Below are 24,871 nucleotides of genomic sequence, written 5' to 3' on the forward strand. Positions count from 1 at the left end.
CCTTGTTGGTTGGTAGATATGTATTTTTAATTCACTTTCTCAAATATCAGTGATCACTTTGGCATTCAAGACATTTTGAAACATCTGCATCTCCACCCATCACCGCACAACTCACAAAATAGAGATTTGACTTTTTACGCCCTGGAAATATGTATCTTTATTTAAAAATAGGGCTACTTATTGATAACACTGCACATCTATAAGGCAATTCTAAATCCAGGGCAATGCTGTAGTTTCTTGGGTAAGGAAATATTATTTTCCAGTAGTGCTTAGTGTCCACTTTTTCATGCATGTTGTTTGTGGTTCTAAAACTGCTCATAAATTAACATGACAATCACCATAATTGCACATGGTAGCCGAGAATCGATTTTCAATATGGTCATTCATATTATAACTGAGCATGTAAATCTATATATGGCATCAGTCGTGTGCTATCAATTCTTTACATTACTATACAGATTTAGATATTGCCTTAAGAGACAGCATAAATTCCAATAAAAATGATGCCAATGAAATTTTAAATATTTTGTAAAATCTTTTAGGGTAACAATAATTTATGATACGCAAACCTACTACAATACTTGATATGTAAAATTCATGATTCATTACCAGATCTAAGAACTGCATTAAGAATTATATTAAAAATCTGATGGTATTGCTTCAGCAAAGTTTTGCCTGATTAAAATTAATTTTAAAAACTATCAGGGCTTCCTTGGTGATCCAGTGGTTAAGACTCCGTGCTCCCAAGGCAGGGGACAAAGATTTGATCCCAGGTGGTGAAAATAATATCCCACATGCTGCACTGTGTGGCAAGATTAAAAAATAAAATAAAATGCACACTGGTTCGTTAAAGCATTTTTAAAAACTATCAAAAAGTTCTACTGAATCAAAATATATTGTCTAATTTGGCACACTGCTACAGATGTTGCATTAAAATATTAATCATAGCATAATTAATGACATTTCTAAAGTGAAAGGAAGAGTAACAATTATTATTAAATAAATATATACTAATTTATTAGTTCCATATTCCTTTATATTATCTAAATATCACCGGTTCATCAACAAAAGGCCAGACATGCCAACCATAATTAAAATCAGTCATCCTTTACATTTTCTGACTTTGAGTTATAAAACAGTAACATAGTTCCTCATATTTAAAAATTTTTGTTATTATAAATGTAATCCTTTCAGTGTAGGGAGATAAAAGATATTTAGCAATGTTAGCTTAATTTTTAACATGTAAACATTCAGGAATATAGTGTATGAGCCCCCACAAATGCAAGGGTTAATTTATTAAAAGTCATTACATAAATATATAAAGTATTGTTTCATTCCCAAGGATTTACACCTTATTTACCTGCCTCATTTACAGTTTATTGGTTGTTATAGTTTGTGATGCTGAAAAAGGATACCACCCATACTAAACAACCACACTGAAGATTACAAAACAAAGACAAAATGCAGTAATAGGTTTTTTTCACATCTGCAGTGCTTTCTCTTCATCATTGGTTGTCTGTGCCTCATCCGATGTTGTCTCAACCCGGGAATCAGAGTTTACTATTTGCGTGAACAGACGGTACAGAATGAATCTTGGAGGAGCAGTGCCTGCTGGTGCTCCAAGTGAACCACGTGTAGATATGCACAACCTTCAGTTTCCTGCCCTCTGGAGCTCACTGTTGGCAGTAAACAGATATTGAATGAACCATGATAGATCCAGGATTGGGAGAGAATTTGACCAGAGCCCTGTGTACATCAGGGCCTACAGGCTGGTTGCAGCCTGATTTCAGTTTGGTTCAGTCCTGTAACAGGAATTTAAGCTGTGGAGTCTGAATGCAAGGCCTCTTGAGAAAGATGTACATTTACGGAGAAAGCATGAAGGTTTAGGTTGTTGTGTAACCTGGATGTCCAGAGTTGAAAAGCTTGCGGCTGCTTTGAAAAATGAATTATTATATTAAATTTTGGTTATAAAGCTTTTAACTTCGTAGCCTTCCTGTCTGAAGAAATAAAATACTTTAAATGAAAAAAAAATGCAGTAATAGGATAATAATAGAAATTGGTTGCACATTAAGACATTGATGGGCTTCCCTGAGAGCTCAATTGGTAAAGAATCTGCCTGCAATGCAGGAGACCCTGTTCAATTCCTGGGTCGGGAAGATCCGCTGGAGAAGGGATAGGCTACCCACTCCTGTATTCTGGGGCTTCCCTTGTGGCTCAACTGGTAAAGAATCTGCCTGCAATGAGGGAGGCCTGGGTTCAATCCCTGGGTTGGGAAGATCCCCTGGAGAAAGGAAAGGCTACACACTCCAGTATCCTGGCCTGGAGAAGTCCATGGACTATACAGTCCATGGGGTCACAAAGAGTCAGACACGACTGAGTGACTTGCACTTTCACTAAGACACTGACTTCTGTGTTGTTTTATTTCCAGTCCTACAAAGACAGTATACTTTGTTTACTTTATTATGAACTAATAAATATAACCTATAGATACTAATAGAATTGTTATATATATCATGTCAGAAATTATTATTATGAGCTTAAGAGATTCTAACAGAAATATTAGAAAAAAGATTTAGTCTAGGTATTCTATTAAAAGGTATGCAAATCTATTAATAATAATTAGAGTTATATATTGACAATGTTCAGCCTCATTAAATATTTAAATAAATTAGTGATGAAGATGAGGGCCTCGATCTTGACCCAGGTGCTTTTGAGACTCCCTGTTTCTACAGTATACCGGCATTTCTAAATGTGAACAATTCTAGATGCTTTGATACTAAAAACATATTTGAGATGGATTTTATTATTGAAATATATGTATACATCATTTTATTGCTACATCTCTTTCTCCCCCAAAATATCTCTTCTACATCAAGTAACTTCTCTGTGGCTTCCTGGTAATGTATACATTTCCCATTTTAAAGATTTCTCTACTAGGTGACCCTTCGGGCTTCCGTGGTGGAAGGGTAATAAAGAATCACCTTGCAGATGATAAAGAATCTGTCTGCAATGCAGGAAACACAGGTTTGATCCCTTGGTCTGGAAGATTCCCTGGAGAAGGGAATGGCAACTGTCTCCACTATTCTTGCCTGGAGAATCCCATGGACAGAGGAACCTGACTCCGTGGGGTGGCAAAGAGTCAGACACGACTGAGTGATTAACACACACACTACACTACGTTCTCCATTGTACAAGCAGTTTCAAATTAGAGCGTACAGGAGTACATCAAGATGTTTCTGCTGGAGACGAGTGGGGAAGAATGGAAAGGATGCTTAAGGGAAGGCTAAAGAAAAAGGGAAACCTAGAAGTTGATGGAGGATTTTGGAAGGAACAAAGGTAGCTGTGGTCTGGAGAAATTTAAGGAAAGAACCAAGATATGTAAAGGGTGTTTTAAGGAGTTTGTCGTGTACTTTATTTAAACTTACCTCTTTCACTTTATAGCCTTAAAGTGAGTTCGATTTGTAGGCTGTAGTCTTTTCTAATATCACTGAAAAGAAATTAAGGTAAAAATTTTTTTCAAATCATTTGCTACCTGAAATCATCTCTATGCACAAGTTGTACACAGAAATGTGTGGAGAAAGCAGAGGGCTTAGGATGAAGCCCTAGGAAACTGCCATCCTGCAGTCCGGTAGCAAAGAGTCAATAAAGAGGGGACAGAGGGAGAGGAGAAGGAGCAACCACACGGATTCAGCAAATCAAGAAAGATAGTGTTTGGAGCATAGAGTGGTCATGCTGCTGAGAGGTAAGGAGGAGGCAGAAAACTGGCCCTTGGGTTTGGCAACGTGACAAGTGACATGGACAAGGACATTCTTGAGGCCTGATGGGAATGAGAGCCAGATATAAGTGGGTCGAAGAGAGACTTGGAGAAGGAAAAAAATGACAACCATCTACATAGCAAAACCTTACCAGAAGGTTTTCAGGGAAGGGGAACAAAGAAAATGTGGCTGCTGGAAGAAGGGCTACGGGAGGAAGAGGAACACTTTTTTACCTGTGACCAGAGAAAAGCAGGAAAGATGGCTGTGAGTGCAGGAGTGGGCATGTCTGATACTGATGGGAAGAGCATGGTTTCATGAAATGCGGGCAAGGACTGAGATGGAGGGCATGCAGGTGGGTTGAGTTACAGATTCTTAAACTTAGCTTCACATTGGAAGCCAAGTTATGTGGCAAGTTTTAAATAGTCCTTATGTGTAGATCACACCCCCAGAGATACTGATGTAATTGAAATGGGGTGAAGGTAGGAGATTATGAGTTTCTACATCTTCCCAGCTTATTCTAATAGCAGTAAATTTTGAGAAGCACCAGGTAAGATGTTTGAGGATAGAGAACACATTAGGCATCAAGTCCAGACTGCCTATTACGTGAAAACAAAAGAGATAGGGATCATTTCTTGCTTTCAAGGAACCTACAAATCCATAAGCCATTCAGAAATCTTCTGTTCAGGAAATCTGAAAATAGGCAATGGCAACCCACTCCAGTACTCTTGCCTGGAAAATCCCATGGACCGAGGAGCCTGGTAGGCTGCAGTTCATGGGGTCGCACAGAGTCGGACACGACCGAGCGACTTCACTTTCACTTTTCCTTTCATGCATTAGAGAAGGAAATGGCAACCCACTCCAGTGTTCTTGCCTGGAGAATCCCAGGGACGGGAGAGCCTGGTGGGCTGCCGTCTATGGGGTCGCACAGAGTCGGACACGACTAAAGCGACTTGGCAGCAGCAGTAGCAGCAGCAGCATTTTAAATATATTAAAGAAAGCAAGGTATAAGTCGTATTCAATTATGCAAAATAAGGGAAATAAGGAATCAATTTTAGAGTTGATGGTTCAAGGAATGCTTGTTATAGGACAATAACGAGCTACATTCTGAAGAAGTGAAGGGGGAAAAAAATGAAAGATGTCTGAAGGACATTTCAGATAAAGACAGCAATGTGAACAAAAGCAGGTGATCAAAAAAATATGGGGGAAACATATTTCTGGATAACTGGGGTACAGGGATGGGAGAGAGAATTTTCACTACATACCTCTTTTTTTAGCCTTTTAAGCTGTTGAAGTGTGTAAGCATTTAACCCCTTCAAAAACAGGTAGATAGATATGTAGGTAATTTTTTATCTTAAAAGATCAGTCTGGATTGAAAGACAAGAATAGTAAAAAGCGAGGGCCGTGAAATATGAAAGAGCCAGTTGATAAAGGTGTTAGAAAGTATTAACAGTATCCATAGGAATATGGTCTGTTTTCTCTGTCTTTTCACCTGAATAATAGTTTAAGTCCACAAGGCAGCACAGAACTGTAGAGAAGCGGGGCTTGGCAGGCGCCAAGCAAACAGCCACTGTGGAGCTCTGTATTTGATGAGCTGATCTAATCCTTCTACTGACATAAAATGTAGAATTGGATGAAATGCATTTCTTATTGCTATTCATTGGGAAAAGAAATCTTTTTTTGTTTGTTTGTTTGCTTGTTTTACAGTATCTGCAGCCCTTAAGTCATTAATGACTTGAAAGAGATACTCATGTTCTTTCGCGTGGTCTCTTCTGTCAGAGTGCTTGTGCTTACTCTCAGTCGCTCAGTCCTGTCCTGCTGTTTGTGACCCCATGGACTGTAGCCCGCCCGGCTCCTCTGTAGGGGGGTTTCTCAGGCCAGGATACTGGAGTAGGTTGCCATTTTCTCCTCCAGAGGATCTTCCCTGGCCCTTCCCTTCCTCCTACATTGGCAGAGACAATAGGGCAAAAGGTTATATGTTTTCTCTTTAATTCTCTTTTCATGATTTACAATTATATTGTAAACCAATTTTTCATTAATGCAAGATGTTTAAGTGCCTTAAACAATTTAGAGAAAAGCTTAGTTCAAGGGCATAACAGCACTATTGACTGCAAATTGAAATTATAAATTACTGAAAACAAGTTAAGCCACAGTCAATGTTACCTGTTGCCCTTCAGTATGGTACTAAATTTACCTGTAAGTTTTTGAATAGGTGGAACTGTATTAGGTGCTGAGGTAAAGCCAACACCAAGACTTGGTATATTGAAGAAAAGCATAAAACAGTGAAACAGGTACATTATGAAAGTATCATCTCTTTACTCTGGCGTCTTTTACTGGAAAACTTTGGTGTGCTTATTTGCTTTACTTTTAAAAATTAATTTAGGAAACTTTTCACTTTTGGAAAGTAAAAATAATCATTGAAATATTACCAGTATTCATTCTTCCTGCTAATAATGTAATAAGGGTTTAGAGTTGAAAAAGTACCTCCCCTAGCTCCTGCAGTCTTTACAATAACCATGTTACCCTTCCCATCTTGCCCAAGAGAAGTGCAGTATTCACAGAGATTGATGTGACCAATGTCCCCTAACTGGGCAGTATCAATGTCAGATCCACATGTCTGAATTCAATTTTCCTTTTATTCTAGTCCTGTTTTATTGCTCCTTATCTTTTGTGGTTCACATTGGTACACTGTGAACTCTTGTACAAATTCCCTGTATGTTATTTTAGTACAGCCAAAGCAAAACAAAATTAACAATAAAAACATTTAGTGAGATAAACTTGTTTGTTAAAGACAGCTAGCAACATCAAACAATAAAAGATCCTCACATGGTGAAACCAGAGTGGCTGAGGAGCCATCCTCGTTTGTACAAATCAGATATTGGGGTTACTCTTTACAAAAAACAAAATTAAAGGGCAAACCACGATGTAAAACAGTTTCAGACCCAACAAAGGAGGGGCCATGTGTGTTGAACTTAAGCGTTGCAAGACTACAGAGCAAAGTTTACAATTTTTTCCCTTCCCCACCATGAAGATAACATGGTAGCAGTTTCATTGCCTTCAAAAAAATTTTTTTGAACTTTGCCTGAAATTTTCAAAATATAAATACCCAATTTCAACAATCATCAACATTTTGCCAAGTTTATCTTTCCTGCATTAAAAAATTTTTTTATTTCAGTTGAAACATTTTAAAGCAAATTCCAAACATGTTTTCATAAATATTTTTGAGTATTTTTTAATAGAAACATGTTACCCTAAATATTTTAGTGTGCCTCTTTACAAATAATAAAATAAGGGACATTTCTTTACATAACTAATTGCTATTAATTTATTTTATAACATTAATGATAATTCATTAATATTATCTAATGCTAAGTTCATATTCAACTTTCCCCAATTATCTAAACATAAAAACAAAAGAAAAACAAAACTAGGGACAAAACATCAGCTTGCAAAGAAGGTTCACACATACTATTGGGTTGTACTGTCTCTTTAATTCTTTTTTTAAAGTTCTCAATTTAGAACAGAGTTCTCTCTCTCTTTCTCTCTCTATCTCTCAATCTCTCCCTCTCTCTTCCCCTTCTCTTCTCACTACTATTTCCTTATTGGGAAAACCAGGTCAATTTTCCACTTCATATATGTGGCTAATAATGGTCCTTTGCATTGCCTGTCTGGTGTTCTTTGATTTCCAATGGACAAGAAGTTAGTCCTAAAGACTCAAATAGATATGAAATAAACTACACAGCCTCATCTATAAATATTCTTTTACAAAGATTACTCCATGTATACTTAGAAATATTTTTCTTTCAATCTTCAGTGGAATATACTACGAAGAAAAAGTGGTTTTACCATAGATTTATGAACTTTAAGTGATTCATGTGAAGGTTGCAAAATGGGATTTTTTTTTCTAATTTTATTATTTCTTCTATATTTATTAACTGGAATTCTTTTGTTTAGAAGAAATTTTCCTCATTAATTAATTCAGTATAAACTGCAATATGGGCTTCCTTGGTGGCTTAGATGGTAAAGAAACCACCTGCACTGTGGGAGACGTAGGTTCAATCCCTGGGTCAGGAAGATACTCCAGAGAAGGGAATGGCAACCCATTCCAGTATTTTTGCCTGGAGAATCCCATGGACAGAGGAGCCTAGTGGGCTACAGTCTATGGTAGGGGCAGAGTCATACATGAATGAGCGAGTAACACATTCACTTTTCACTTCAAAATGGAATACAGTTCATTGCATAGAGATAAGATGTACTGTTCACCTCTCCCCCTATAACTGTTAGTTTTTAGAGTAATGAGTTGATACGGTGGACACTTCCAATGGCATTCAATGGACTTTCTTTTCTCTTCTCTTTCTCCTTCCCTCCTCCTATCCCTTCCTTCCTCCCTCTCCCTCTTCTCTCCACTGTCCCATTTCTTCCCCTCTTCTCTGTCTAAGTTGAACTCATTGCTTTTTCTCATTTCAATGTGTTGGGCTTACACTTAAAGGTATTATTTCAATGTTCAAATTACCCCCATTTTGGCCAGTGGGAGAATCTTCACACTTTTTTCTATGTCCTTTTTGCAGGATTTCACTATCTTTGATAGTGTCCTTACTTTCTGGGACAATATAATATTATAATATCACAAACCCATCACATACGTTTTTTGCCCCAGCCCTTGGAGTCAGTCACTTCTCCAATGACTGCTTTTAGTAGGAAATGGTATTTAGAGACAGGGATCTTGCCATTATTTACTGCTAGTAGCTGGTCATTGTTTCTAAGGCTTTTCCTTAGAGAGATTTAAGATACAGAGCTTTGCCTTTTTGTTTTTTAAAGAACCAAGGAAAATTTATATTTTTTCACTGATATTCCCATTCAAATATAAGATTACAGGGTCTTTTTTCTGGTTTTATATTCATATCTCTTTTTCCCCTTATGCTAAATTACTGATACTTAAGAAAATTAACGTACTTCCTTATCCTATTATATACTTGTAATAATTTTAAAAGTAACAATACTGATATTATTCCCAACATTGACTATTTAAAGAATTATAAGACTTCTTGGTATTTGTGTGTGTGTGTGTGCCTTTATAGTATATTCCAACTCATTGAAAAAGACCCTGATGCTAGGAAATATTGAAGGCAAAAGGAGAAGGGGGCAGCAGAGGATGAGATGGTTAGATAGTATCACCAACTCAATGGACATGAATTTGAACAAACTCCAGGAGATAGTGGAGGACAAAGGAGCCTGGTGTGCTGCAGTCCATGGGGTCACAAAGAGTCAGACACCACTTAACAACAACAATAATATATTCCACTAAAGATTAAGAGTAATACTACTTCTAAGTTTACTTGGATATACTTTCTTCTCTCTGTTAGAAAATGGCATTAACTTAATATCCAGGCAGATTTATTTAGTTGTTTGCTTTTAATGTTTACAGACTACTTATTAAGTTCTATTTTTTAATTATATAAAAAGATTTAAAACACACCAAGGTAAAACCTGTGAAACAAGTTTTGCTTCCATCCCTGTTCTCTTTACCCTCCCTCTTACTAACATAATTTTTATTGATTTTTGGCTTATCAATCCACTATTGTTTCTTTTTGCAAATATTACCAAATATGCAACTTATACAAAACACAACATGCTAGATAACCTATTACGTACTTTCTTTCTTTTATATAATTTCCCATTACAGCTCCATCTTATTTCATTAAGTTGAACCATAGTTTATTAATAAGTTCTCTATTAATGAAGCCCCCTTGTGGCTCAGGCAGTAAAGAGTCTGCTTGCAATGCAGGAGACCCAGGTTCAATCCCTGGGTTGGGAAGATCCCCTGGAGAAGGAAATGGCAACCCACTCCAGTAAACTTGCCTGGAAAATCCCATGGATAGAGGAGCCTAGCAGGTACAGTCCACAGGGTCACAAAGAGTCGGACTGATCAATTTCACTTTCACTTTTCACTTTTCTCTATTAATGATCTTTTTCTGATGGGTGGGGCCATGCTCAGTAAATCTTTAATCCAACTTTCTGTTGATGGGAGGGGCTGTGTTACCTCCCTGTTGTTTGACCTGAGACCAAACTCTGATGGAGGTAATGAAGATAATGGCGACCTCCTTCAATAGAAAATTGGATCAAAGATTTACTGAGCATGGCCCCACCCATCAGAACAAGACCCACTTTCCCCCACAGTCTCTCCCATCAGGAAGCTTCCATAAGCCTCTTATATTTATCCATCAGAGGGCAGACAAAATGAAAACCACAGTCACAGAAAACTAATCAAACTGATCACATGGACCACAGACTTGTCTAACTCAATGAAATTATGAGCCATGCCATGTAGGGCCAGCCAAGACAGACGGGTCATGGTGGAGAGTTCTGAAAAATGAGGTCCACTGGAGAAGGGAATGGTAAACCTCTTTAGTACTCTTGCCTTGAAAACCCTATGAACAGGATGAAAAGGCAAAAAGATATGACACTGAAATATTAACTCCCCAGGTCAGTAGGTGTCCAATATACTACTGAAGAAGAGTAGAAAATAACTCCAGAAAGAATGAAGAGACAGAGCCAATCCACAACAGTTGTGGCTGTGACTGGTGATAGATGCAAAGTCTGATGCTATAAAGACAATATTGCATAGGGACCGGGAATGTTAGGTCCACTAATCAAGGTAAATTGGAAGTGGTCAAACAGGAGATGGCAAGAGTGAACATCGACGTTTTAGGAATCAATGAACTAAAATGGACTGGAATGGGTGAATTTAATTCAGATGACCATTATATCTACTACTGTGGGCAAGAATTCCTTAGAAGAAATGGAGCAGCCATCATAGTCAACAAAAGTCTGAAATGCAGTACTTGGGTGCAATCTCAAAAATGACAGGATGATCTTTGTTCATTTCCAAGGCAAACCATTCAATATCAAAGTAATCCAAGTCTATGCCCCGACCAGTAGTGCTGAAGAAGCTGAAGTTGAATGGTTCTATGAAAACCTACAAGACCTTCTAGAACTAACACCCAAAAAAGATCTCTTTTTCATTATAGGGGTCTGGAATGCAAAAGCAGAAAGTCAAGAGATACTTGGAGTAACAGGCAAATTTGGCCTTGGAGTATAAAATGAAGTAGGATAAAGGCTAACAGAGTTTTGCCAAGAGAACACACTGGTCATAGCAAACACCCTCTTCCAACAACACAAGAGAAGATTTTACACATGGACATCACCAGATAGTTAATACTGAAATCCGATTGATTATATTCTTTGCAGCCAAAGATGGAGAAGTACATTCTGTATTTTCAGCAAAAACAAGACCGGGAGCTGACTGTGGCTCAGATCATGAACTTCAGTTCAGTCACAGTCGTATCTGACTCTTTGCGACCCCATGGGCTGAGGCACTCCAGGCTTCCCTGTCCATCACCAATTCCCAGAGTTTACTCAAATTCATGTCCATTGAGTTGGTGATGCCATCCAACCATCTCATCCTCTGTTGTTTCCTTCTCTCCTGCCTTCAATTTTCCCATCATTAAGGTCTTTGCAAATGAGTCAGCTCTTTGCATCAGGTGGCCAAAGTACTTGAGTTTCAGCTTCAACATCAGTCCTTCCAATGAATAATCAGGACTGATTTCCTTTAGGATGGACTGTTGGATCTCCTTGCTGTCCAAGGGACTCTCAAGAGTCTTCTCCAACACGATAGTTCAAAAGCATAAGTTTTTCCGCACTCACCTTTCTTTATAGTCCAACTCTCATATCCATACATGACTACTGGAAAAACCATAGCCTTGACTAGATGGACCTTTGTTGACAAAGTAATGTCTCTGCTTTTTAATATGCTGTCTAGTTTGGTCATAGCTTTTCTTCCAAGGAGCGAGTGTCTTTTAATTTCGTGGCTGCAGTCACCATCTGCAGTGATTTGGAGCCCCCCAAAAGTAAAGTCTGTCACTGTTTCCCCATATATTTGACATGAAGTGACGGGACTGGATGCCATGATCTTAGTTTTCTGAATTTTGAGTTTTAAGCCAACATTTTCACTCTCCCCTTTCACTTTCATCAAGAGGCTCTTTAGTTCTTCTTCACTTTCTGCCATAAGGGTGGTGTCCTCTGCATATCTGAGGTTATTGATATTTCTCCCAGCAATCTTGATTCCAGCTTGTGCTTCTTCCAGCCCAGCGTTTCTCATGATGTACTCTGCATAGAAGTTAAATAAGCAGAGTGATAATATATAGCCTTGACATACTCCTTCCCTATTTGGAACCAATCTCTTGTTCCATGTCCAGTTCTAACTGTTGCTTCCTGACCTGCCTACAGGTTTCTCAAGAGGCAGGTCATGTGGTCTGGTATTCCCATCTCTTTCAGTATTTTCCACAGTTTATTGTGATCCACCCAGTCAAAGGCTTTGTCATAGTAATAAAGCAGAAATAGATGTTTTTCTGGAACTCTCTTGCTTTTTCAATGATCATAAAATCTTTATTGCCAAACGCAGGCTTAAATTGAAGAAAGTAGGGAAAACCACTAGGCCGTTCATGTATGACCTAAATCAAAGCCCTTACAATTATTCAGTGGAAGTTACAAATAGATTCAAGGGATTAGATCTGATAGACAGAATGCCTGAAGAACTATGGATGGAGGTCTGTGACACTGTACAGGAGGCAGTGTTCAAGACCATCCCCAAGAAAAATAAATGCAAAAAGGCAAAATGGTTGTCTGAGGAGACCTTTCAGATAGCTGAGAAAAGAAGAAAAGCTAAAGGCAAAGGAGAAAAGGAAAGATATACCCATTTGAATGCATAGTTTCAAAGAATAGTAAGGAGAGATAAGAAAGCCTTCCTCAGTGATCAATGCAAAGAAATAGAGGGAAACAATGAATGAGAAAGACTAGAGATCACTTCAAGAAAATTAGAGATACCAAGGGAACATTTAATGCAAAGATGGGTACAATAAAGGACAGAAATGGTATGGACCTAACAGAAGCAGAAGATATTAAGAAGAGGTGGCAAGAATACACAGAAGAACTGTACAAAAAAGATCTTCACGACCCAGATAAACATGATGGTGTGATCACTCACCTAGAGCCAGACATCTTGGAATGCAAACTCAAGTAGGCCTTAGGAACCATCACCAAAAACAAAGCTAGTGGAGGTAATGGAATTCCAGTTGAGCCATTTCAAATCCTAAAATATGATGCTGTGAAAGTGTTGCACTCAATATGCCAGCAAATTTGGAAAACTTAGCAGTGGCCATAGGGCTGAAAAAGGTCAGTTTTCAATTCCAATCCCAAAGAAAGACAATGCCAAAGAATGTTCAAACTACTGCACAATTGCACTCATCCGACACACTAGCCAGTGTTCTTGCCTGGAGAATCCCAGGGATGTGCGAGCCTGGTGGGCTGCTGTCTATGGGGTCGCACAGAGTCAGACACGACTGAAGTGACTTAGCAGCAGGAGCAGCGGCAGCACACGCTAGCACAGTAATGCTCAAAATTCTCCAAGCCAGGTTTCAACAGTATGTGAACTTCCAGATGTTCAAGCTGGATTTAGAAAAGGCAGAGGAACCAGAGATCAAACTGCCAGCTTCTGTTGGATCGTAGAAAAAGCAAGAGTCCCAGAAAAACATCTGCTTTATTGACTATGCTAAACCCTTCTGATTGTGTGGATGACAACAAACCATGGGAAATTCTTAGAGATATCAGACCACTTTTCCTGCTTCCTGAGAAAACTGTATGCAGGTCAAGATGCAACAGTTAGAACTGGACATGGAACAACAGACTGGTTCCAAATAGGGAAGGAGCCGAAGAACTGATGCTTTTGAACTGTGGTGTTGGAGAAGACTCTTGAGAGTCCTTGGACTGCAAGGAGATCCAACCAGTCCATTCTGAAGGAGATCAGCCCTGGGTGTTCTTTGGAAGGAATGATGCTAAAGCTGAAACTCCAGTACTTTGGCCACCTCATGCGAAGAGTTGACTCACTGGAAAAGACCCTGATGCTGGGAGGGATTGGGGGCAGGCGGAGAAGGGGAAGACAGAGGATGAGATGTTTGAATGGCATTACCCACTGGATGGACACGAGTTTGAGCAGGCTGCACGAATTGATGATGGACAGGGAAGGCTGGCATGCTACAGTCCATGGGATCTCAAAGAATTGGACATGACTGAGCGACTGATCTGAACCGATCAACGATCACCTGGGTTATTTCCAGTCTTTTGCTCTTACAAATACTGCCATGGAAAGTAAACCTGTGCATAAGTTACATTTTTACAATAACAGTCTTTTTAAAAGTATGGACTAATGGGGACTTCCCTGGTGTCCAGTGGCTAAGACCCTGCACTCACAATGCAGGGGTCCTAGATTGGATCCCTGGAAACTAAATCCCACATGCTGCAACTAAGAGTTCACATTCTCAACTAAAGAACTTGCATGCTGAAAATAAAGATCCTGCATGCTTCAACAAAAATCGAAGATCCTACATGCAGCAATAAGACCCAAAGCAGCCAAATTAATTAATTAATTTTTTAAAAGTAGAGAATAATGAAAACAAGGATTCTTTAGTAGGGAATGTTTGCCAAAACTTATCCTTCTATTTTACAGTATTGGCAAATGAAATCAGCATACTAATAATAATAGATTACACATACGTAGGTCGCACAGAATTGGACACGACTGAAGCAACTTAGCAGCAGCAGCAGCAGCAGCAACAGGTCTCTCAAAAACACCTCTGCCTTCACGTTTTGTGTCTGTAAGCTAGGCAATTAGTTAGGGAGGGCTAACTGCTGTAACAAACATACAAGTATTTGCCTGGTGTTTTTTCTTGGCAGGTGGCTTTTGTGAGATTGATCTCATGGTTTTAATCTCTTATCTTACTTGGAAGTCTCCTGCTTTGCGTCCAACTCTCAATAGAGAAAAAGAGGGTGGAGAAGGCACATTTATTTTTCAAAAGCCCTGATATAGAAATGACACACACCACTTCCACACATCTTGACAAGAAACAGTCACAGGCCACCCCTTCTGCATGGAGCAGGAGTTCTGGTGGAAAGCTCAGGAAGAAAAAATGGATTTGATGAACAATGAGCCAGTCTTGGTCATTTAAGTCTCTGGTTATCTGCTTCATATTCTTCAATATATTTGTTCCAATGTTTCTATAGAAATCTGTAACCCATAAAAAGATCATATCAGTGAAAAGGCGCTGTGTCCCACTTGCAAAATAGCCTTTGGATATGTGTGAAGCAAATGGAACAAAAGAGCCATGACAGGTGCAGTTCTCTATGTGTCTGTATTTTTACATGAGCTATCATTCAACGCAAAGTTTCAGCACCTAGGAGTGACTTGGGGAGATTTGACCTACCTCCAAAATAAGCAGGCTGAATAAAAATGTGATGCTTTGTAAATGCAGTCTCAAGTCATGTCCCCCACTTTTGGGAGGCAATCAGATTGCCACAGACAACCAAGAGTAGAGCCTCAATATTTCGGATCCCATCTGAGAATTTTTAATATATCATTGGAAACAGAAACTGAACTACGGTTTAAATCAGCCACAAAGAATGTTTGTAAACCTACTTAATAGAGAACACAAAATACAGAAATTTCCAAATATATATTATAAAAGTTCTTGATCTTTGATACATTTATAAATCATTAATGCTATTATAAATTCTTTTTTAAAGCAAATCTACTAATACTGTTCTGGGCAAAACTATTTTCTGGTCACTTGGAGTGTTATATATGATCTTTCTAGGTGGCGCTAATGGTAAAGAATCCACCTGCCAAAGCAGGAGATGTAAGAGACATGGGTTCGATTCCTGGGTCACAAAGATACCCTGCAGAAGGAAATCGCAACCCACTCCAGAATTCTTGCCTGGGGAATCCCACGGACAGAGAAGCCTGGCGGGCTACAGTACAGAGTCGCAAAGAGTTGGAGATAACTATATTTGTTCTTGGCAAAACTATTTACTGGTCACTTGGAGTTTTATATATATCCATATGTAAAAGTATTATACCTTTGCTATATGTTTATTTTTATACATATCATATATATATTCATTTATCAAGTGCTCTGTAATTTATAATATTCATTAATTTGAAACAGCACTTTCTGTAAAATTAGTAAAGTTTTATTACAAAATCAGTATTGTGAAACAGGTTCTACATTATAATAATATACAGTAACTCTTTTCTCTCTTCTTCAAATTTTTATAAAATTCCTGAATTGTCAGCTAAGTTTGGACAAAAAGTGATTTGTTTCATTTTTGAGAATTAAAATGAGTACACTGTTTTACTTTAAAAACAGGAAATAAAAATCTAAACAAAGAGCCAGCATGTAAATTTCCATATCCTGTGGTGAAATATGATGAATGACCTGGCCAGCTCTTGCCTAGACTTGTTGGAATAATCTATTAATGGAGGAAGAGTTCATCTCAGGCTGCTTCCTGCTGAGGTTCTGAGCAGTAGAGAAGGCTTATCGAAGAAATTAATAACTTATTTCACAACACATCAGGACACGAGAAGATAATGAAAATGGTATTCATCTAGAAAGAATAACATTGATGTCTTCAAAATTGTTCAGAGATTGCATCTATTTCATTTAAGACAGAGAAGATCACAGGTATATATGGTCATGGGCACTAATCAAATCCTCTCCCAAGGTTTTTAACTCAGAAGTACAAAACTATAAAAGACCACAGAGAATGTACATCGGGTCTCTTTTATCCCTGAATGTCCCCTAAGTCTGTTTCTTCATCTTTTAAAATGAAGATAAGCCATGATCACGTCTACCTCAGACATGTTTAGGTTGAAATTTGACCTCTAGGTCAAATTCCATAGAAAACTCATAAAATGCCTTGTAAGTGTACAGAATTTACAAGGCTCAAAAAGTATTTTGAGCAATTGATCTTGCTTAATATCATGCCTCAAAAATCCTAAACCTAGTGATTCGTTAATCATGATCTGATAGCCTTATCTATTCCTTTGAACAAAAGCATTGCTCTTTCATTCTCTGCCTGGGCCCAGACAGTGTGAAATCTCAATGAAAGTAATTCTATAGCAAACTGGGGAAAACTTAAAGCAGCTACAAAAGTAAACAAGATGATTCTCAGATAGATTGTTGGTTGGATTAGTTAGCTTTCACTAGGTTACTCTACGCTGACAAATAATTTCAAGCAACCACTCCCATTCCTACACACACACACACACACAAACACACACACACACACGCATACATAAAGTGAAGTGAAGTCGCTCAGTCATGTCAGATTCTTTGCGACCCTGTGGACTGTGTCCATGGGATTTTCCAGGCAAGAGTACTGGAGTGGGTTGCCATTTCCTTCTCTAACACACATACATAGCACCTACACAAAATAAAGCTGGGAAAGTCTTAGGGAATGGAAAAACGTTCAGCTTCTTCTCTGAGCCATGATTATCCTATTGAGAGGCCCAGGGAGTCACACTTACCTGTGCAAGGTTTTAACAATAGATGTGATGGTCACATCTTTTATATGGTTTTCCCCTGGGGCTGAGTCTGTAGAGGACTGTGCAATATAAACTGAATGGCTTTAAACTTGCCTTTTTTTGTGGTGCTCCCTTAACTTCTCAGGATGAAAGTGGCATTTGATTCCCAACAGTACTAAGATAGCCTTGTGGAATTTCTGATTTACAGCATTTACCAAATGGACTTTCCTCATTATCTTACAACATTGGGCAAAAAATATTTACTTAATAACCAAGACTTTTGATAAAGCCATTTAGTTTCAGAATTTATGGCAACATCATCATCTTTGGTAAACAGAAGAGAGTGCTGCTGCTGCTGCTAAGTCGCTTCAGTCGTGTCTGACTCTGTGCGACCCCATAGACGGCAGCCCAACAGGCTCCCCCGTCCCTGGGACTCTCCAGGCAAGAACACTGGAGTGGGTTGCCATTTCCTTCTCCAATGCATGAAAGTGAAAAGTGAAAGTGAAGTTGCTCAGTCGAGTCCGACCCTAAGCGACCCCATGGACTGCAGCCTTCCAGGCTCCTCCGTCCATGGGATTTTCCAGGCAAGAGTACTGGAGTGGGGTGCCATTGCCTTCTCCAGAAGAGAGTAGTAAAGACCAAATACAGATTGTTCTTTACCTAGAGTGAGCAATATACATGTGGTAAACATCATCTTACAAGATGTAGTAACTACAGTTTTCTAGTTTAGTGTGGAATCATTACGTCTAGTGAGACACTACGTTTTACTTCTCTAGATCTTTTTGACTGCTCTTCAGCTTTCAGTTGCATTCACTCTTTTCCTTGGTATTGGCGTCTGTGGTGTCAAATTAATTAAACAAGGTTATTAGACTGAGGTGGCTCTAATGCTATGAAAATAGGCTAAAATCTATACCTGTGAATGCCTCAAGGCTATGAAATCAAAACCTAGAGATGACCAATTGCTTTAAGTTAATCAGATCTTTTAAAGCCAATCAAATAATTTCCTTTCTTTGCTTCCAGACTTTCCCTACAGAAGTCTTCTCCCCCAGCTCCTGTTGGTGGAGTGCCTCTAACTACTTCCAGCTTGGCGCTGCCAATTCCAATTGATTGCTGTTTTTACATGTTAAATCGATGATTTTTTAAAACATGTTTAATAACAAGAAACTTTAAGTAAATGTTAGTTACTCAGTCATGTCCAACTCTTTGTGACCCCATGGACTACAGCCCACCAGGTTCCTCTGTCCATGGGATTCTCCAGGCAAGAATACTGGAGTGGGTTGCCATTTCCTACTCCAGGGGATCTTCCTGACCCAGAGATCAAACCTGGGTCTCCTGCATTGCAGGCAGATTCTTTACCATCTGAGTCACCACTTTGTTGAATTACAAATTTTAAAATGGCTCACTTAATTTAAAAGTGGATCCAACCAATTTTTGCTCACATAAACTGTTAAACATGCCTCATGCTATCTTGTAACAGTGCTGACATCATCACCTAAAGTTTCTTTATTAGGTATGCTTCTTAGGATATATCTTTGAAAATTTTTCTTTCACAAACTCTTGCCCTCATTGTCAACATACTTACTAGAAAATTCCACTTGGATTCCCCGAATGTCAGCTTAAACTTTTCATAACGTTCCTGGCTTTCCTCTTTCTTCTCTCCTCTGCTCATCCATGTCTACCCTTTTGGCATTTTCATTATTATAGATGCTACTTCATATCCTAAACCATCAATCCAAAAAACCTGAGCTTCTTCTTGTATGCCCTTTCTCATTTATCTACATCCTTCCTACACTTTCTTAAATGCCACACCCAGTTACTAAATATTACTCAGTCTTCCTTCAAGATTTTACATCCTTGTCTTGGTTTCAGTGTTACATGGTTTTAGGGTTTATACCTAAATGACATACATCAGCTTTACCAGTCTTCTCACAAAAATTTTCTCTTTTATGATTTGGCTTTTACCCCATGCTAAATTAGTACCTTAAAATTGAGGAATGCTGTATTCTCCCCTTCTCAGAAATACTGATGGGTTTCTCAGTGCTGCAGAGTAAAGTGTGTTTCTTTCCCCAAGATTTAGGGTGTTGACTTACTATAACAGTTAAGATCCATTTCAGCAAGTGATAGGCAATCTAAAATTAAAGTGGGGATTTCCCTGGTGGTCCAGTGGCTAAGACTCTGCTATCCCAATGCAGGGGGCCTAGGTAGGTTTCAGGGTTGCATTGCGGCTTTTTACTTTCATGTCAAACGAAGACGGTATGCTAGACAAGGGAAAAGATGTAGGAATCAAAGATACTTTATTTCATCCTTCCCCAGCATCCAATGTGTCTGCCTGCAATGTGGGAGACCTGGGTTCGATCCCTGGGTCGGGAAGATCCCCTGGAGAAGGAAATGGCAACCCGCTCCAGTACTCTTGCCTGGAAATTTTCATGGACAGAGGAGCCTTGTAGGCTGTAGTCCATGGGGTCGGAAAGAGTCGGACACGACTGAGCGACTTCACTTCAGCATCCAATGTAGAGGACACCATCATTATTATCTGCTGCTATGTGATAAACACACGTTGGAGCATACATTGCATACCTTCTCCTTTAATCTTTCAACAACTAGCTGAGAATAGGTAGTACTGTACTCTTTCCATACGCAGAAGGCAATGGCACCCCACTCCAGTACTTTTGCCTGGAAAATCCCATGGATGGAGAGAAGAGAAACTTGAAGCTCCAAAAAGTAACTAAGATGACATACTGAGAAGGAAGCAGAGCAGAGTTCTTGTCTACTTGCTCCAGAGCACATTCTCTTAACCACTGTTCAGTGAGGCAACAGTGAATTCCTATAGCTGGATCTCATAGCAAAGAGTACATATTATCCAAACTGGAAAAGGTATTAACGTTGGCTTCTAAATTACATATCAGGAAGCCTCTGCAGAGCTCAGATTAACTATTACATCAGGTTTCACAGTTTTAAAATGTCATTGTAACAATTCAGTGGGAGAACTGATTAACTCTTGCTACTGACTACAATGTAAAAATTCCTCATTTGTAAGGGGAAGAAAATAACAAAACTCTCTGTCAAATTGTTGGGAACTTCTTCACTGGAACTTACTTACCTACCAGATATGGAGGGGTCCTCTAATTTGATAAACTCTTTCAAACTGAAACTCAAACTACAGTACTTAAGAATACATATATTAAAACTTTTTGACATCAGAAATATATTTAAAAGGTAATACACTATTAAATGCTATAAATATAAAAGATTTAGATCATTATTGTCTTCAAGCAGCTGGACATGTACACAGGTGTTATTAATCTATTAGTTGGACGACTAAGTAGCTGGCATTATGATAGTACTGTGTGTACAGTACTATTTTTTTAGCCCATCATTTGCAACTGATTACATGGACCATCTGTAACTGTCTTTGAATCACGTTAGAAGTTACCCCACTGACATTTACCGAACATTTGTCATGTAGCAAACTGTTTAGCATAGAAAAGTTGACACAGAATAGCTTTGAGGTTTCATTAAATCAACTTTAGACACCAGGCTATAGGTACAACCCATTGATGTGTAATCTCCAGAAAGATACGGGTTATGATTTGATTAAAGAATACCGTCTCACTCCAAGCCCTCTAGGGGTAGACCGAAGTGTCTTTTCTGACCAGCAAGAGGGCTTTCATCACCGTTTTTCCCGTGAAAGTATCCCACTGGGGTGGGGTGGCGGGGTTAGGGCATTCAAAAATGGTGAGGAAAGACGAGGGAGTTAGAACTGAAAATGACGTGGGAGCAGTGTATCATGATCAGTCGGTGGCTCGAGACTCGCCCAGTGGGGTTAGAAGACTGAAATCACTATCAAGGATGTGGTCAGGGAAGGAATTGGGGCTCCTCTCACTGGACGCGTTCGCGCCACCTGTCAGACTGAAAAAGCTGGGCGATGCTGAGGGTATCAAGGAAGAGTACCCCGGGCCTCGGAAGAAGGCTGTGGACTGGTGGGTCTCTGCCTTCGAGGTGCTCATTTGGAAGGGGAGGGCAGGAAGTGGGGCGCGCTAGACCCCGCGGAGACTTCACGTGGTCTCCGGAATCAGGTTAGGAGACGAAGGCGAACGGGTGATGGTGGGGTGCGCGATACTGCGTGCCCCTCCCCTGAGCCTCTCAACTCCGCCTCTCGGACACGTGACCTCAGCCAGCGCGGGGGGGCCCCCGAGCTCCCGCAGCATAGCTCGCTCTGTTTCTTCCCTCCCGCCGCTGTGCCCTTCTTCTCCCCAGTTCCAATCCCTCCGCCCTCCCCCACCTCCTTCCGCATGCTCCAATAGGAATTCGAGCTGTGAAGCGCCCGCCCCTCCGCCCTTTTCTTCGCTTTCTCATTGGCTGAAGCTTCAAGGACGCGTCCCGAGGGCGGGTGGCAGCCATTGGTGGGATGAGCAACCCGAGTTCCCGGATGAGGGAACATTCTGCAGTATAAAGGGAGCGGGGAAGGCGGGAGACAGCGCAGTTTGAATCGCGGTGCGACGAAGGAGTAGGCGGCGGGTTCTCGCTGGGTGTCTGACTAGTCCTTTCTCTGCCTTGCTTGTTTGAGCTTCAGGAGAATTCGAAATGGTAAACTTGGTGGAGACGCTCGAAGACTCCGCGGGTTTTTGCCGGCGGGAGAAAAACCCGTTACACACGGAGATGGGGGTGAAGCGGCGACGGTTGGGAACGCGCGGAGACAGGATTTGGAAGAGCAGTGGGAGGTGTTTTGTCGGCGGCGAGCGGAGCAGCCTCGGATCTCGCGGCGGGCGGTGACGGTTGGGTGGCGCGCGCAGCGCCGCTGGGGGCCGGCGGGCGGCGAGCGGGCGGACCGAGGCGCGCGGCCGCGCCGAGCGCGCGGCGGGGGACGGGCGGGCGGGGTCGTCCTTGCGGCGCGCGGCGGGCCGGAGACCCCGGCTGGGCACGGGGCCGCGCTCGCGCCCGAGCCGCGGCGCGGTGGGGGAAGGGCGCGCTGCTCTGGTAATCCTATATTCTGCGTTCCTCCTTCGCTCGCGGGCGTGTGCGCGCCGCAGGCTGGCGGTAAGGCTGGGAAGGACTCCGGAAAGGCCAAGACAAAGGCGGTTTCCCGCTCGCAGAGAGCCGGTTTGCAGGTCAGTGGTGGTTCGTGCATTCTGGGAATCGTGGCGTTTTTCTTTCCTTTTCCTCTCTTGTTTATCATCGCTCTGGATTAGCGTTTCGTCTTTGCGTGGGTGATAGTGTCGCGACTTGGTTTACCGATGCAATAAATATCGGGGCGGGGGCGATCACGTGTGTCTGTGCTGGGGCGCGTTGCTGCACCACCGTCCATGCCCCTGCCTTTGGCGCGCGTATAATTATCTTTGACTCGTCTATCTTTGTGCATTTATGTTTGTGTATGCTAAAAACGAAGTTCCCGGTGGGCCGTATTCATCGACACCTGAAATCTAGGACGACTAGCCATGGACGTGTGGGCGCGACTGCCGCTGTGTACAGCGCAGCCATCCTGGAGTACCTCACCGCAGAGGTAAATGGGTGTACGCCTATAATCTGGAAAAGGTTGGGAGGGGGTGGGGGGAGGCGGCGAGAGGGAAGGAGGAAAGTGATGCAAGAAAACTCCCAGGCTCTGAACGCGGCGAGAAGCTTCCGACAACGCTAGGGGGGGCTGGTGATCATGATGGGGATCCTCCTGAGCTTGAGTTTGCGGCCTTAGGAAATAAAATTGCGTGCCCTCTTTATGGCTTTTGCTTATCTTGCCATTCAGGTAGTGGGGGAGATGACAGTTGGTAGATACACCTTCATCGTGAAGGTTTGATTCTTGTCTGGATCTTGACATTAATGTAAGTTGGAAGGAGATTGATTGCATTCTGCCTTCTAGGTACTTGAATTGGCAGGAAATGCATCGAAAGACTTGAAGGTAAAGCGTATTACCCCTCGTCACTTGCAACTTGCTATTCGTGGAGATGAAGAATTGGACTCTCTCATCAAGGCTACAATTGCTGGTGGTGGTATGTAAATATTAACTTATAAATTTCTCTAGAGAAAAGAATTTGCTTTTAAATTTCCCTCTAGTAATTTTCAGTCTAAAAGAGGACACAGTATATTTTCATTGATCTGTAGTATGGTTGCATCATGAAATTTGATTTCTCTATGTATTTCTGAATTTTTACTCTGCACTTAGCCTCACATTGAAAGACATCTTCCAAGTTGAACATTAAACTGTTGGTTTTAAAGTGCTATGTTATTTTATCCCTCTTCTAGGTGTCATTCCACACATCCACAAATCTCTGATTGGAAAGAAAGGACAACAGAAGACTGTCTAAAGGATGCCTGGATTCCTTATTATCTCAGGACTCTAAATACTCTAACAGCTGTCCAGTGTTGGTGATTCCAGTGGACTGTATCTCTGTGAAAAACACAATTTTGCCTTTTTGTAATTCTATTTGAGAAAGTTGGAAGTTTAATTAGCTTTCCAACCAACCAAATTTCTGCATTTGAGTCTTAACCATATTTAAGTGTTACTGTGGCTTCAAAGAAGCTATTGATTCTGAAGTAGTGGGTTTTGATTGAGTTGACTGTTTTTAAAAAACTGTTTGGATTTTAATTGTGATGCAGAAGTTATAGTAACAAACATTTGGTTTTGTACAGACATTATTTCCACTCTGGTGGATAAGCTCAATAAAGGTCATATCCCAAACTAGTTGTGTATAAAATTTGCTTGATTATAGTAGGAACAGCTTTGTTGAATAGGTATCTTACCTAGCAATAACGTAAGCACATTTCTTCCCTTTAAATTACTGTTAATTCTGTCTGTAGATCAACAAAGTTAAAAGGCCCAAGTATTTTTTTTTAAATACTGTGTAATGAACTATTAAAAGATTTTAAAACTTCAGCACAAGTTGATGTTTTTTAGGCTCAGTTTAACCATCTCAGTTCATTAGCTTTGATTGCTGTTTGTGATAGCGGCACTACACCAGAGCACTGTGGGGGCTTGGGTGGGGTTGGGAGCAGAGACCAGTTAGGAAGGTCCTGTATGTAGCTACCTACACAGAAGGGACTTTTCAGTTTAGACTGATAATTGTAGTGTGCTACACGCTGTTTTGAAGGTTACTTGCGTTAAATTGTTCAGTATATGGTAACATCTTTGGGGAACATACTATTCACATTTAACAGAGAAGAATCAAGATTTCTTTGAAAGTCCTGAGTTACCATATTTGCTGCTATAGCAGACAATATCTTTACTGAACAATGTGTGAAAATAGTTACTTTGTAATTAGGTTAAGTGGATCATTTTGACACTTAGTTTCTGGCAAGTTCTTAATACCAAGCAAAAAGTGGGCCCTTTGCCTCCACTGAGGATACCAACCTGGCAAGTATTTCACAAAGGTGATGATTAAAATGGGAGAAGGGAGAAAACCCAAGTTTACCTATATGAGGTAATACATTGCCAAAGAACTGATTCCTGTCCTTTCTGGTCATGGCTACTAGTGTGTTTATTTTCACCAGAATAAGTGCAAACTACAAATTAAGTGTTTGTACCTCTTGGGATGTACTAAGTTTAATGGCCCTGAGTCAGAAAAATGGAGTATGAATGAAATAAGGCAATGAAACGGGAATTAGGGTCAAAGGACACCCTACTGGGTTCCTGAACAGCTGTGCCGGAAGCGGTGCCCAGGGACTGGCAGCCCGGTCCTCACCTGACCGAATTCTCCCTAGTCTGACCGAGGCCGAG

At 40.5% G+C, this 24,871-nt stretch overlaps 2 protein-coding genes across 2 annotated transcripts in view; one reads left to right on the forward strand and one right to left on the reverse strand.

The window, feature by feature from the left end:
* Positions 1 to 24,871, reverse strand: part of LOC102269339 (secretory immunoglobulin A-binding protein EsiB) — a 64,003-nt gene that overhangs the window by 37,632 nt on the left and 1,500 nt on the right. The window lies entirely within an intron of this gene.
* H2AZ1 (H2A.Z variant histone 1) lies at positions 21,594 to 24,031 on the forward strand. The gene is made up of 5 exons (XM_005910307.3): positions 21,594 to 21,753; positions 22,197 to 22,274; positions 22,553 to 22,666; positions 23,018 to 23,147; positions 23,401 to 24,031. Exons 1-5 carry the CDS (start codon positions 21,751 to 21,753, stop codon positions 23,460 to 23,462), a joined length of 387 nt encoding a protein of 128 aa, XP_005910369.1. The 5' UTR covers positions 21,594 to 21,750; the 3' UTR covers positions 23,463 to 24,031.

The sequence above is a fragment of the Bos mutus genome, chromosome 6 (genome assembly GCF_027580195.1).
Source record: "Bos mutus isolate GX-2022 chromosome 6, NWIPB_WYAK_1.1, whole genome shotgun sequence".
In the NCBI taxonomy this organism is placed as follows: Eukaryota; Metazoa; Chordata; class Mammalia; order Artiodactyla; family Bovidae; genus Bos; species Bos mutus.